This window comes from Platalea leucorodia, assembly GCF_965183815.1.
Source record: "Platalea leucorodia genome assembly, chromosome: 1".
NCBI lineage: Eukaryota > Metazoa > Chordata > Aves > Pelecaniformes > Threskiornithidae > Platalea > Platalea leucorodia.
In genome coordinates this window covers 155,608,802-155,623,966 of record NC_138823.1, presented here as the reverse complement: position 1 = coordinate 155,623,966, position 15,165 = coordinate 155,608,802, and the positions used below count along the sequence as shown (strand labels likewise).

General features: G+C 39.3%; 1 protein-coding gene across 4 annotated transcripts in view; it reads right to left on the bottom strand.

Annotated features, from left to right (window-relative positions):
- Positions 1-91: 91 nt before the first annotated feature.
- The window catches only part of PITRM1 (pitrilysin metallopeptidase 1), a 30,800-nt gene continuing 15,726 nt past the window's right edge, over positions 92-15,165 (bottom strand). For 2 of the 4 annotated variants that reach the window (XM_082305805.1, XM_082305807.1), the window contains 14 exons: positions 13,568-13,706; positions 12,337-12,453; positions 11,026-11,158; positions 10,208-10,328; positions 9,324-9,400; positions 8,844-9,009; positions 8,622-8,722; positions 7,491-7,611; positions 6,622-6,693; positions 5,186-5,298; positions 4,513-4,638; positions 3,085-3,230; positions 1,180-1,282; positions 92-571 (listed from right to left, as the gene is read on the bottom strand). In XM_082305805.1, coding sequence (XP_082161931.1) covers positions 478-571; positions 1,180-1,282; positions 3,085-3,230; positions 4,513-4,638; positions 5,186-5,298; positions 6,622-6,693; positions 7,491-7,611; positions 8,622-8,722; positions 8,844-9,009; positions 9,324-9,400; positions 10,208-10,328; positions 11,026-11,158; positions 12,337-12,453; positions 13,568-13,706 — 1,629 coding nt within the window. In that variant the 3' untranslated portion in view covers positions 92-477. The remainder of the gene's footprint in view (positions 572-1,179; positions 1,283-3,084; positions 3,231-4,512; positions 4,639-5,185; positions 5,299-6,621; positions 6,694-7,490; positions 7,612-8,621; positions 8,723-8,843; positions 9,010-9,323; positions 9,401-10,207; positions 10,329-11,025; positions 11,159-12,336; positions 12,454-13,567; positions 13,707-15,165) is intronic. The other 2 variants (XR_014227570.1, XM_082305806.1) reach the window with 2 other exon arrangements.

The following is a 15,165-nucleotide window of genomic DNA, read 5'->3' as shown; positions in this document are numbered from 1 at the left end:
CTTGGCTCGTGCTGTCACAGAGCTCCTCTACCTGTAGGTGGCTTCTGCAAAGGAAGCTGGAATTATCACACCAAAGAACGAAATCTGTCAGTAGGAGAGACATAGTTTTTATATATCCAACAGCAGACATGATTTCAAACAAACACCATTTAAAACTCTAGAGTTTTACATATACAAAAATATTTAATTTATATAGTTTCATATGCGATTGGAGGAGTGAGTCTTCAGTAAAATATTAAGGTCTGTCTTTGCCCTAAGAGAGCACATCATTCTCGCTCTCAAATACTGTGTTGTTAGAAAGTTTTTCACATAGTTATTTCAAGAAGGACAACTTTTAACTGGTTTGTTGGACACTTGTAAAAGCAGCGATGAAGACTTAAGTTGGACCATAGCACAGTTAAAAGTTACTACAAAAAACTAATTACATAGTCACACAGATTGGCTTGTTTTGTATTAGCTTGGATGTTCAGCAGCAATTCATCGTTTGACCCAGGAGGGATCTTTGGTGATATCTGCATTTTCTGGGCCAAGTACAGCTTGACCACGAGTGCTCTTCCCAACTGCAAGATACCTGCAAGAAAAAAACAGAAACAAATGAGAAGCTGCTGCGTGCAGTTGTCCGTAACTCTGCTACACAAGTTAACAGTATTCCCATCGCAGGAAAAAGCACTGTTTGAGATGTACCCATTCTTTGCTTCTACAGCATCCTTTGGATTTACAGTGTTCTCTCCCCAGCCTCCTAAGGCACAGCCCTCACTAGCCTCTCTCTTTAACCTTGTCTTCTTCAGTAGTGGAATTATTAAGTCTAAAGTGGAATTCAGAAGTCTAAAGAAGCCCAAAATGTTACGAGTCTTGAAGAACCAGCTCACACAGCCAGGAGCTGGCTGGCTGAGTGTACTTTTTCTCCAGACAGTTTCTGGACCCTTCAAAAGTAAAACAATCGCCCACAAACTCAGAACGTAGGAGGAAGTTACACCTGCTAAAATGCAATAAGCAGGATATAATTAACATCTCTCTCTCACCATTTGCTTTTGTCATCTAGAGAAAGTAGTACGAAAGGCCAAGGGAAGAAATCCAAGAACTTTATTATGACAACTTTCACAAACTGTTTTCTTCTTCAAATTAGGTTTCTGTTCTATTTTTCAAGTAAACGTTTTCCTAAGTTGAGCAGAGACTTACTTGTTTGATACATCAACCAGGTTATCACTGTTGACAGCAAAAAGTTGTTCTCTGTGTGACTGCTTCATTTCATCTGAAATTCCATATAAGAAATGATCCATTCCTAGGAAAAAAGAAAACAAGCTCACACTGCACTGGTGTACTGGAATCTCAGTTACAACTAAGTGCATGAACGAGTGCAAACTAAGACAGGTACGCTTGCTGGAAGGGAAGAATAGAGACTACCATTAGGCCATCGTTCCGAGACAATATCTAACTGTAAATCAAATATCAAAGGTTAGAACTGGGTAAACTAGTTTTCTGAGGTAGTAAGAGTTTCCTATTTAGGAGAAAAAAAAAAAGTCATATTCTATTCTGGCAACTGATTTAGTTTGTCAAAAATCTAAATGTAACGGCAGTCCAGAAAACCTAAAACACCTTAACATGATTCATTCTGAAGAGTCTCGGTACTTTCTAATCTTTTAGCCAAACTGCATTTCATGAAGCTTCTATTTTTATTGTCGTTTATAACAACAAACCCTTAAAATTTGCTATCAGTTGTAGTATACGTGCAAGACAAAGGTTTGATCCCCTTTTTGTACTACACACAGAAATCTGCATACAAATGCTTTAATGCTTCTGTTGGAATACTTGCCTATGGTATTTTAATGTTAATATTAAAATTAACATTATAGGTCCATGAACAACCAGAAAACTCCAAAATAATCATAGAAAAGTTTTTTGCCATGCAAATAATCATAGGGGGGGAAAAAATGTGGCTTGGGAGGACATCTGTCAACTAGTCCAGCCTCCTGCCCAAAGCCGGGCTGACTCCACAGTGAGGTAAGGTAGTTCCAGTCCTTATGCAGGGCCCGATGACCAATACAGCAGGAGTTTGAAAGGAATCGGTATTTCTCTCTGCAGCAGCTTCCAGGCCCGTTGAACAATGTTCTTCTATTCAGTGTCCCACTAAATTTGCCATAGCTCCATTAAAATGCGTGTTCAGATATCAAAGAATGTAAGTAAGTCGTTACTCTCACAGATACCAGCGTTCAATCTGCATGCATTTCACTCACATGCACCTAAAATCTACTACTTTTTTTTTAATTGCCCAGACCAAAACCAAGTTCCGTCAGCCAAAAGTCAACTTCATTTTAAGTTTTCATGTTTAATAAGTTAGTGCTAATAAAAGTACATTTTAAAATAATGCTAATTTTAACCTTGTAATTCCTTTATGTATAGGAAAGAAATGTATTCTAACTTAGCAAGTTCTGCATTGAAATTAAGCTGAGAATGGGGGAGGGAGGGAAAAGCGAGGAAAGCAAAGCAATGGGTGAGCAAACTGAAAAGATGTGAAGATACTACCAAGCCATCATATGTATGCAGATATGTAAAGAAGATAACACCCTCCACCGTAGCAGACAGACTTACGCTTTAACTTCTTCCAAAAAAGTATGCTCAAAAGGTTCGTGACATTCATAGTCAGTGTGCATATCTGTGTCACGAAAATAATCAACTGCTCAAAAGGTTCATGACATTCATAGTCAATGTGCATATCTGTGTCAGGAAAATAATCCTTCAACTTTTTTTGAATCAGAAGATGAATATTTCTTTTTATTCGCTTGCATTTAATGCCCTTTCCAAGCCTAAAACTGTTTCTTTAATCTACCTCCATCTCCTACCTGTAGTCACCTGACATCAAGGAGCAGTATCAACATGAAAGCTTCGGTAGAGAGACTGAATGCATGTTCTATTTCTGAAAGGGAGCAGCAGGAATTGACTGCTTCGTTGAAACTGCAGTTATCTTACGTCTGCCAAGTACAAATTTTATCATATGATACAGTTCAGCAAACTGACTATTTTCTTCCCTTTAAACTTAAAAAAAATATATATATTGGCAACACTGGGAAGCTGGTGAGAATATACCTTTATCTGAAGGAGCTATGGGTGCATCTACAGCAGCAAATACTGCTAGCTTAGCTTCATCGATATCTTGTTGGGTGAATTCTCCAGATTTGGCCCATTCGACTGCTTTTTCAAATGTCTTCAAGGTGGCTAACGAATTTGGGTCTCTTAGAAGAAGGAAAAAAAAAATAAAATTAATTACTTCAGTCTTACAAAATGAAAGACTGTAACTGCTTTGTTCTCATTTCATTCATAGTTTACTATGCATCACACAAACATGCATACGTGGGGATTAACCCTAATGATAAACTTCCTTTTTGTTTACAAAAAGAGGTTTTGGGTTTGGTTTTTTTTTTTTCTTTTTTTTTTTTTCCAGAAGAAAGAAGTGTTATAAACCAGGCATATTTTGAATTTTAGATATACAAATGCAGCAAGTTCAGTTGCCTAAAAGTAGTTCCAAGGCAGTGTGTAGAGAACTGGTATTTACAAAGCACTGTTTACAATGCACTATCAATTTGCTGCAACAGCTTAGTAAGCATAACTGCCATTAGTATCAACAATAGTAATATTTATGATATGCCATATCTTCTCTAAGTCGTGTTTCCTGCTACACCTGTTCCTGCTCTCTGTAAAACAGGTGCAACAGGTTAACAACTACTGAAATACTAACCAGGGCAGGCCCTACCATGTTGAAGCTTCACAGAGAGGCAGGGCTGCTCAAATTTTAGCTAGGAATCCCAACCAAGTACTGTGCTAGGCTGCCTTTGGTCTAGGGAAACTATTTAAGCCAGGACTCTAGCCACGTGACATTTTTAGTGGGGATTATAACTAGCCTTTAATACCTCCAGTTCAACTTTCATCCGAAAGGGTTTTGGTAAGACCAATGCAAGGTAACTGTTCTGGACTGGCAAAAAAGAGAAAAAGAAAAGAAAAGAAAAAACAAAACCAATTCTAGCTCATCACCAGCAATGCTTTCTGCTGAATCTCTGATGATTCCAGCCAGGCACCAAAGGAAGCTGCACATTTTCAAGCTCAGGACCTTAGGGAACAACCTCATTCTGCTTCCTGGTCTCAAATTTAGAATAGTCTCTAATTCCCTTTTTTAGGGCCCCCTCAACCCAGGAAGAAACAAGTGAAAGTCAGTTTTACATAGATCTGGTACCGAGACAGTAAACATCTAAATACAGAGACAACAATGGTTGCTACCAGCAGAGTTAAGTTAGGCTTTCCCAAGGACAGAAACCAGAGAAAGCAAGGTGGGGTTTATAAACAAAACTGATATACCTTAAGCAACTAATCTGAACATCATCAGCACTGAATCACTTTCCTGTGATTCAACATTCGTTTTATTTCACTTGATCTTGAAAGAGAGCTACAACTAAGTCCAAAAAACATACAAGTGCAGTCAGCAGTCCCCTCAGCCACACGCAGGAAAGAATGAACCGTTACCTGTAGGAGTAGAAAGTGAATATGCCATTGTGACTAAGTTTAGCACCTCCGCCATAAGCCCCTCCTTTCTCTCTGATTTCTCTATGTAGGAATTTAGCTGTCATCAACCGTGCAAGAATTCGAAGGCTGTAAGGAGAGAAATACCAACAGCAAAGATGTTAAATGAAGTGGACAACAGTAATATTCACAACTTCCTCTAAAGTTCACAAAGATCCCCGTTTGCAATGCATTGCTTCTTGTAAGCTGCAACAGTAATGATAACAACACTCAATATTTAATAATAGCTGAATAATGTGACACCATAGTAAGAGTGGCATTGCTTTGGAATATTCCTTGATTATTTCCATTTATTTCACTTTAAGGAAATAGGAGAGCAGCCTCCTAAACTTTGTTACATGCAACAGGATTCCCAACTCAGACACATCCAAGCAGGCAGGGCTGTTTATTGGGAAGTTAGGGGGTAGTAGCCCCTCGTTACTTAATCTCAGCATTTACTAAAACAGGGCATTTCTGGACCTAGCCACGCAAAGGTTGCTCCATAAAGACTTTGTGACAAATGCAGGGCAAAGCATTTTCTATCAACACTCCATTTTCTGTGGTCAGCCTAACACTTTCCACCTTGTTTTGTGCTATGCAACATATACAGAAGCTCCCTGCCGATTCCGTTTCCCACCTTGCATAGTCTGCAGCTGTGTAGGGAACTGTTCGAATGCATTCCCCAATATAGTTCACTGGGAAGGGAAGTACAAAATGGGTCTTCATCTGGCATGGTTTGAAAGTGGGATCCTAAGAGAAAAAAAGCATTATTGTCACAGTTAGCATAGATGAGACAATTTATCCATTTCAGAACTCTGGCTTTTTTGAGAACTATGAAATTCTGCCAAACATACAGACACACAAATGCTAAAGCTGCCGCTTGACCTACACTGCAGTCACTGGCATTTTGCTTGTGCCCCTATTAGCAATCCAGTACACAGCATTGCCTTGGGAAACTAAAGTACGTGGACACTGTACGTCAGCTGCCCATCCTTGCACACCGACTTCTCAGTTATGCAGGCCTTGTATTATTACCAAAGAGTTTTCATTGACATGCTTCCCCTGCCATGTCTTTACTTTGATTGAATCAAGTGTTCGGAACTCTCCACTTCTATGTTCACCTAAGTGCATGGTCACCACATGATATTTCAGTCCATCTACTCAATTTTAGATATTGAAACCAGATTCAAACTGAAACCCACAAAAAAAATGCAAATTATTTATGAACAGCAGCAGCTATATGAATTTCTGCTCAAACATTCCCTGCAATAAACTCGATTCTTCCTTACACCCCCACTTCAAGAATTCCAGTCCTCTTCATGTCTCCAGGCCTCTGCAGCACTTGCTTCTTTGCCTCTTTCACACATACACCTGCTTGTGCACTTACTGAAGCATGAGCAGAGCCTTACACACCTCCAGTAGCTTTTATGACCCCATTCCAATACTCCCAAGCCGCTCTTAACTTCAGAGACCCGCTTCCCAGCCCCTCACACATCTCTGGCTGGCTGGGCCAAGCACAGCTGCGTATACACAACTGGTCAGCAGGCAAAATCATGGGCTGAGCATTCCCTGCCTTCTTCTCAAAGGAGAGCTCAGGGCACGCTAAGCTATTTTTCTCTCCAGTAGCCACATACAGATTTTCATTTTTACTTAGCTGTCACTAATGCTCTTCTGTCAGGTGTCATGCGCATCCAGAATCATTTTGGGAGGAGAGGAAGGAAAGGAAGGGGCTAACTGAGAGTGACACCACACAAGTCTGGTTCTGAAACCAGGATAAAAATAAAATAAGCATCACTTACAAGACACAGCACAAGCAGGTATTTGCCTGCACGCATGGGCGTGAAGTTAGCTAAATGACCTTCACGCCAGAACCAAAAAGGGTTACATAGAAGGATGAAGAAGTTTGCTGGCTAGTTTAAAGAAACAATCGGGTCAGAGGGTGGAACTGAAGGGCACATTATGTTTCAGTGGTGTGCTTCTAAATAGTAAGAGCACCTGTAGCAGCTTAAGACAGACCATTAGTATCAGTAACAGCCCTCTAATACCAATATCCCCAACCAATAATGTACTTACATTAACTAGTTTCCTTGTGATCTGCAAACCAGTAAGCATTTGGCTTCCCACAGGTTTGACTTCCCAAGGTTTCTACAAGAGACCCAGCCCTCATATTAAAAGATGATTCAACAATTTAGACTAATAATAATACAAATGCAACCCCTACCCTTCAACCCTCTTTGAAACCACCATCAGACCATGTCTTAACAAACATAAGCAAGCTACTCAATTACTTCTTTATATTTGAACTTCTAAGCAAATGCTAAATAGATTTCCTGTCAAGAGTAATTTGGCACTGAAAGACATCAAGACAGAGATTAAAGGAGGCCCAGAAAGTTTCAGACTATCATTTCCCTCATGGGTAGGGAACTGGGAGCTTATTCCAGTCTCGTCAGAAATGAAGACAGATCTGCATACTGACAGAGCAGATCCTTTGTCAACTCTATTGAGCCAAGCACATTTTGCGCCAAGTGTCCTGAACATCCAGATAACGAAACAAATTCCTACGCAACTGAGGAACTGCATGTCATGCCCTATTTTCTTTTGGCCAACATTTCAAGTAAAGGTAAAAAAGAAATTACAGTTTCATACAACAGAGAAAGAAAGAATTTCCTTTCCCACATGCCACGCAAAAGCAGTAAGCTCACTATAAGGCTTGACAGCTGATCTACAGGATTCCTATTGTCTATTTCATTGAGGTGAAGACAGCCTCTGTGGCAAAACACATAGCAGCTTATCACAGAGCTGACTCCTGCAAATTTCTTCAGACATCTTTGGATGGACATGGTAACAGAGTTCAAACGATGTTCTGATTGCACAGTGGTCTTTACACAAGATCAAATCCAACTGTGTTTGATGCCCTAGTCACAAATGAAGTCATTTCTTACCTCAAGCACATGGGGACGAACAGGTTTTCTCTCTTTTTTACTTCTAGCTATGCCCTTTATAAATTTCTCTACTTCTTTAGATGCTTCTGATATCTGTTGAGGTGCTGCATTCACTGAACATCTGTTAAAAATACACATTGAGTTTTTAAATATGTTTTTGTGTTTTCAGACAGTCCTTTATAATTTGCACCACTTTGTCTTCCTAAACATTTTCTATTAAATCATCAGAATGTTAGATCTGCGGTCACTGATAATGATTATCACAGAAAAAAGCAAAATACTCATAATCCAGCATTTGATATGCCAAAAAAAAAAAAAAAAAAAAAAAACACAAACCAAAAAAAAAAAACCCAAAACCCAAAAAACAGTCCAATTTCTTTTCGTTTGCTTGCCTAAAAACACCTTCAGACCTAAACTTTAGCAGCAGCTGCCAAATCACTTCTGTGCACAGGACAGGACTACCTCAGTTTTGCAAAATATAAATGTCTCGCAAAGAAACTGATGTCCTCTGTACTCTCTCATTACAGGCAGACCTACCATGGTTTTGAACAGTATAGGTATTTCCATAATTTTATTCATAATTTCATGCTTTGCAAAACAAAACTTTGCAGCTTATGTCACTTCAAATGGACTTATTTTTGGAAGTAATGGACTTGACACTAACCACCTGAAAGTGCCCTCTTACTTTTTCCAATATATGTGTAAAGCAGATTTCAGAATGTTGTTACTTTCCTTTTAGGAGAAAAAAACCCAAAACAAACTGCATTCTACTATTACAATACAATATAACAGTATTTGTCTCCTGGGCATCTTTAAGGAAAAAAAGAAAAAAGGCAGAATTTTGAGTATTTCTGTAAAATCCCACAGGCCATTCACATACTTTTGGTACAAAAGTTACATATGAAATGTGCCATAAGTTTCTCATACCTGTTAAAAAATGAACAAAATGAGCCATAGCTACCACTTTATAAGCAAGGAGAATTTAAACTAATAACATTTTTGTAGTTTTTCCACAGACCTCCCGTTTCACAAAACCCCAGCACTCCATGATGCGCACTGAGAAGTGCCCTTGCACAGGCCATGGCCTCTCTTTAACCAAAACGCCTCCTTTTCTCTTTAACTGTAACTCACCTGATGTTGTCACTATTTAATAAATACTTCTTAATGCGTGGTAGTTTGCGTAGTATTGGTTTAATATCGGACATTTCTGCTATTCTCTTCATCAGCTTCACCTATGTGGGAAGGGAAGGCAGAAAGACTACAGATTAAGCCAATAGAAAGAGTTAGCAAAAACGAGCACTGTAATTCAAGTCGAGGATTTGGGCCTCGCTGAAGGATGCATTAACTTTTCACCTGATCCATCCCACTGAACATTTCTTGCAGTTCTCCAGAAGGTGTAAGGTTTTTGCTGGCTCTAATAGAGGCATATAAATGCCCACAGTCTGGAATGCCATTTGACAGCTCCTGGGCGGTCTTCTTAACCAGCACTCTGAAATGTTCTTCCTCCTCAAAGCGGGGGCTGAAAAAGAGTAGCAGCAGGTCTCTAGGCCTCATGGAAAAGCATGCCAAAGGAATTTGTAATACTGAATCATTCATCATCCCAAGTTCAACAAACCGTTCTTAGACTCTTGGCTCTCCATTTAATCCACTATATAGTCATGCAAATGATGGAATACTTAGGTTTAGAAACTGGGAGCCATTCAAAGATACAGTTATAAAAAGAAATCCCAAAGTAGGATCTCTAAGAAGAAGAGAATGGTTGGAGGAAGAGGGAAAAGGAGAACTCCAAAACACATGCAAAAACACAAATGAATGAAATCCAATGTACAGTACTTGTTAAATATTTCACTCCATAAATGCATCATGTCTGGCAGATTTCTATCCAAGCACAGAGATGAAAAGAGCACACCCTGAAGAAAAAAAGAAAAACAAAACACAAAAAAAACCCCTTCACACAAGACGACCAAAGCAATGGCCTGAGAAGTGCACAATAATTTTTTATGAAAGTGATGTAATGATGCCAACCTAATGCTACACATCACAAAACCACTTTAATGCAGGCTGTGCTACTAAAGTCAGAGCAGACATGAAATGTGATTGTTCTTCACAAAGCAAGCCTGTCGATTCCTCCTTCTCAACAGTAAGCAGCAATTCAGAAACAGAATTTCTTATTTTTCACACAAAGTACAAATAAAACTGTTCTGGAGATGCACCTTTCTGCAAAGGAGCCTCCCTAGTTCAACTCCAGGATCCATGGGGAGCAAACCACAACAGCAGACCCCAGCAAGTCTGAAAAAATCTTAAGAGGATATTGCTAGGACAGTTATGCCCAATACTAAGATCTAACGATCTTGCAAACATTCCATGTTTCTGAACCGCTTTAATGGTGACATACACGTTAACAGCAATCTCTATGTATAACATGATACCATTCTGTCCTCTGCCCTCTGCTTCCAAAATTTTTTGCAGCACTCAAAAATATGGTGACAGATGCTAGTGAAGCACTGCCTTAAAATGGGTAATCACATCAAGCACTCCCCTTAAAACAAGTCACTGTAATTGTCAAATTTATACCTTACACAAAAAGGCATAAGTCCCTTTATACACTAAGCTTTCAATCTACATTACCTGACCCCTCCACCTGGAAGCCCTGAATGACCCTTAATTACAGAGCTGTTATTTCAAGTGTAACATCTTGAAGTTCATGATTAATTTACCTGTTCATACACATCCAGGTGTGAATCATCTGGAATGATATGTGGGCTGACAGACATCCCACCTGTTTTTAGCTCTATTTTCTGGGCTTGTTCCCTGTAATCAAGGGCTCCACATCCCATCCTGTGAAAAACAATAGAGACGTACTTCCATTTTCAGTGTATGCCAAAACCAGGATGCATATGCCATTTGCAAAGGAGACTGTTTAGGCCAATACTAATTTAGCAACTAAACCATCTGGGGTGTTATCAAGCAAACATAATACTTCACACCTTATGAAAGAAAAAAATAATACACCAAGCTTTTCAATTAAAGCATCCTATTAATTCAAAATGGTGTATTAAAAAGTGTGCTTTATGTACAGGCTTGCTACCAAATCCATATGGAACTACAATAATAACACCACATAAGCTGTTATCACCAATAAAAAAAAATAGATTCCTCCCGGCCCAGGTGACTTGTTCTGCCCTGTGCTACTCTTTCCCCTGTGATGGGGTCAGTGTTCCTGTAACCACATGGTGAAATTAGACCAAATATCTATCCAAGTGAAAACTTTAATTCTGCTATGCTATTTTTTATATATATGAATTTTCCAGTCTATTTGGGGAATGTTTGTGTTGATGCTGGGGAACAAGGCAATGAAGACACTGATGGAGAAAGGGAAAGGAGCTGGCAACTCTGTGGGGAAGAGGGATGACAACTGTTTCTGCAGGACTCTCTTCTGTATAGGAAGAGTTGCTGGAGTTATTAAAAGCAATATTATTTCAATAAGCTGCATTACATCTTACTGGTTTAGCTTCTAAGAAAGTAAACCTCTCACTTTGTTATGACATTGCAGAAGAGCGGCACATATGGTTTGAGCTCCTCGGGAAGAGTGTTCAAGCTGGAAACAGCTCTGAAATAAACCACCCCATTGGTTGGCTGAGCACAGTACTGGACAGGAATTTCATCAGCTAGGGACAGAAAAAAAACAAAAGCAAAGAACAACCAACAGCTTCCTACAATAAACACACCAAAGCAAAACAATTTCTTACAAGAACTTCATATTAAGAGTTATTTTCTGTTGGCACTTCAGAGCCACTTCTTGTTTAAGCTTTGCACATTGCACTGACTGCTGGACTGAAGGGGTTTTACTGTTTCTGTCTACGGTAAGGTAATGGATACCTGGACAATTTGATGAGAGAGAATTCTGTTGACAGAGGATGCATTTTAGAGGTAATGTTCAAATAAAGGAATGGTAATCTGTTTCTGAACAACTCAAGAAGATTTTCTCCCTTATATTTTCTCCCTTATTTTTTGCCTTCATCACCTCAAAAGTTGAGGAAAGCAGGTTCCCGCACTGTACGTTCTCTTTTAAGCCAGCACATTAGAACATACACATTAGAATTTTCACAGAATGAGGTCATTTTAGTATCAAAATTATACAGTACTTGACATGTGCCAGCAATTTTTGCAGGAAAGTGTCTGTTAGAAATATACTACAGAGCAGTATTACCTGAAAGATTTTGACAGAACTGTAACAAAACTGAGATCTACAATTTCTTGTTTCCTATCAGTCCATGGGGTAGCCACTGGCAAAGCAGGGAGAAACTTGCACTGAAGTTATGAAGGATGACAATTTTTTTTTTTTATGGCTCCTGTACATCCTATTCTGTAAAAACTAGGTAGGAAGGGAAACCAGTAAGTAAGGCTCTCTGCACAAGCTGCCAGGAGTGTTGCACCCTGGATAAGTCTTTGGAAAGCAGGGGGATTGCTCAAGAGCAGTGGAGCATGCTACCTTGAGACTCCTCTGACTGCAGGGCAGGGCAGGCAATGAGTAAGCAGGCAGCAGAGTGCTTGCATCAGGAGCACTACTGCCAGACCCCTGGGAAGGGCAGGCAGCTGGTTCAAGCTGAGAACAGCCCTACGTTGCCCCTCAGAGGCGACGGTGAGAAGCATCTGCGGATCCACTGCAAACTCTTACCACAGAGGTGGTAGAGGGTGGACTAGAGGAAAAGGATCATAACTATGGACAACAAACAGGGAGTACATATGCTTTGTAAAGAGCAAAAAAGAGCAACAGCTGGGCAAGCAGCTAGATAACAATCCAATAGCGTTGCTCTTTTGAGGACGAAATAGTGGTTACACCAACCTGCGAGTGTTGTCTCCAGCACAGTGAATGGGATTTTGGGCTCAATGTCGGACACTTTCAGAGCTGGGAGACAAGAGGTATCCTGAGGTTTGCTTTGAAGAGCAATTAATTCCAAACCTAGTAAGGAGAGCAGAATACCAGTTTGTCATTTTCAGCTTTTAGTGAAAGTGCTGTTAAAACCTACTGAGGTGACACAGATCAGAAAACCACAAGAGCTGGAAGTTTAGCATTTTCTATCAACAGTTCTTTCAAATATTTTACTGAAACAAATTCTGCAGATTATCATGTCGCAACAGCAAACACAACACTGTATCTGGGTAAATTCTCTTTCCAATCTCCCCTTCACATCCTGTTTACAGTAACATGCAATTTAAACCCTGACGAAGTGGCATCTGCCAGCCTGTCCTGTCACACAGCTCTGCGAACACCAGCCCAGGTAACCCAGACCTTGCAGGTAAGAAGCTTCTTTCTAACCCATTCCCTCTAGTTCTTACTCAAGCGCTCTGACAGGACACAGATGCAAGTGAATTGTTGTGTTTAATTTTACATTTTAGCCTCTTTCAGATTCTAGCTGGTCACCTCTAAGTACTCTCCAGTTTATCTTCGTAAGTAGAAAGCCTAATCTGATTTTCTGCTCCCCTCTCCCCTGCCTAGTACTAAAGCTTCAGATTAACACCACTTTTTGGAGGATTTCTGTGACTAGATCACTGTTTTCTCAAATTTAGATGACTGCCCAGGGTTTCCAAGTTTAAGTTATTGCTCAGAGTAAGTTGAGCACAACATTATTTTTACAGTTTTAAGTAGAAAAGAAATAAAACTACAAAATATAAGTTTTATAGGAGCATGGAGCAGACCTCATATGCTCAAAAACAAACAGCTTCGAGATAAATGGTGGAATTCATCTTGTACTTAGTGCAAGTTAACATGGGAACGAATAAGCAGATAAATATTTTAGAACAATTTCCTTTCTTCTGCCCTACTGGAGACACTGATCATCCTATTTTTGAGTGTTAAAACTAATGGAATATACCAATCATACATTGTTGTGTAAACACTACACTGCATGGCCCCATAAAAGATATACACAAACTTCCAACAAAAAAAATCATCCCTTTCAGAGCAAATGCTGGAGAGTGCCTGAGAATTTAAGATATTCTACAGAACACCAGCTAAAAAACTGGCTGTGTTTTTAAGCAGCTACCCAAATAAAAATATGAAAAAGCATGTTAACCTTTTTCAAAGATTTGGGTTTTTTCTTCTTCAGAAAGCGCATTGACCTTTTTTTCCAGCTTTTCTGCTTCCATTTTTGCTTGTTTATCATGGTAGTCTTCCTCTGGACTCATTGACAGAGTCAATCTATGGGGATTATCCTGCAGAAATATATCCCAAAACAAAGCATTATTAATTTTGAGGGCAACTTCCTCCTGTTTTGCCTCAGATTATTGCTTCATCAGCAGTAGATAAAAACACTCTATGCATCATTTGGCTTGTATATTATCAAAAGTATCACAAACAGGCAATTTACACTCTTCATTTCATACAAAACAGTCTGCTGCAAGGGTGGGGAAGAGAGACAGCTTGCCACAAGAACAAGCATGAACAACCTTCTGTGAAATTTCAGTATAGAGCAAGAATCCCTCAACAGCACACAGTACTCATTAGTTTAATTAAATCAAGGTTAAACAACTGTACATAACGCTGTAGAGCAGCATGCCACAGGTTTTATCTGGAGAATGTTCTAAGATGAGGAATCTGGTTAAATGCAGGAGGGTTTCATTAAACACCTCTTTCAACCTGCCCAAGCTTGAGTGCTCAGAGATCCCATATGTTGTAAAATGTGCATGCCTTATCCTGCTCAGAAATGCTTTACATCAGTCTTGCTGCTAGATAACTCCATGCATTATGCAAGTGTCACAACTGCTGTTTCTCTTTGCTTATACCGGACTGTGGAATTTTAATAACAAAATTACTCAAGCAGCTTCCATTTTATAGAATACTGGGAGGCTATTCAAAAAATAGCGACCTCAAAAATTGCCCATTTCAAAGCAGGAGTCAAACAGCAACATCTGTCACTGATGGACACTGCCAATAACTTCGGACAATGTAATCGGATTCTGTTTTATGAGTTTATCTCCCCCGTGCTTACGTGGAAAGACTACAGAAACCTGATTGACTACGGAGTTGAAAAGGGAAATGCAAAATTAACCAGGCATAGTAAAATGGACAGGATGAATAGCACTCTCTCCCTTGCTCCTAGCCTTCCTGCTTTATTAATCTCCAGGCACAATGTACAACAGTGCATAATCTTCTGATATAAAAGCATCCAAATATTCTCATTAATTCCTATTGAGTCATGTTTTTGCCTTAGCCCCCTCAGCAGAACCGCATCGTAAAGGACATTCTCAAAAATACTGCACTTGTATTTCTTCCCTACAAAAGCCAAAACCTTAACAGCTCCCTACTACTTCCAGACACTAATAATGCCTTTAGGAAAACAGATTTCAATTGATGCCACTGTCTCTTGTTGCCTCTGAGTATATGAGAGCCAGCATTTACTCACTATTAAATCAGGTTGGCAGTTACCTATAATAGATTTGCTCTTCAAAAAAACTTGAACAATTTGACCAGAAAAAAAAAAAAAAAAACAAACAAAACCAAAAACCCACCAACAAAACAAACACCAAAACAACAACAACAACAACAACAAAAAAAAAAAAAAAAAAAAAAAAACAGAACAAAACAAAAAACCACACTTTTGCACTGCTATCACTGGATTTTTTTCTTTCTGGCATTAGCTAATTCAGGGCTTCAGAACTATTCAATGTTATA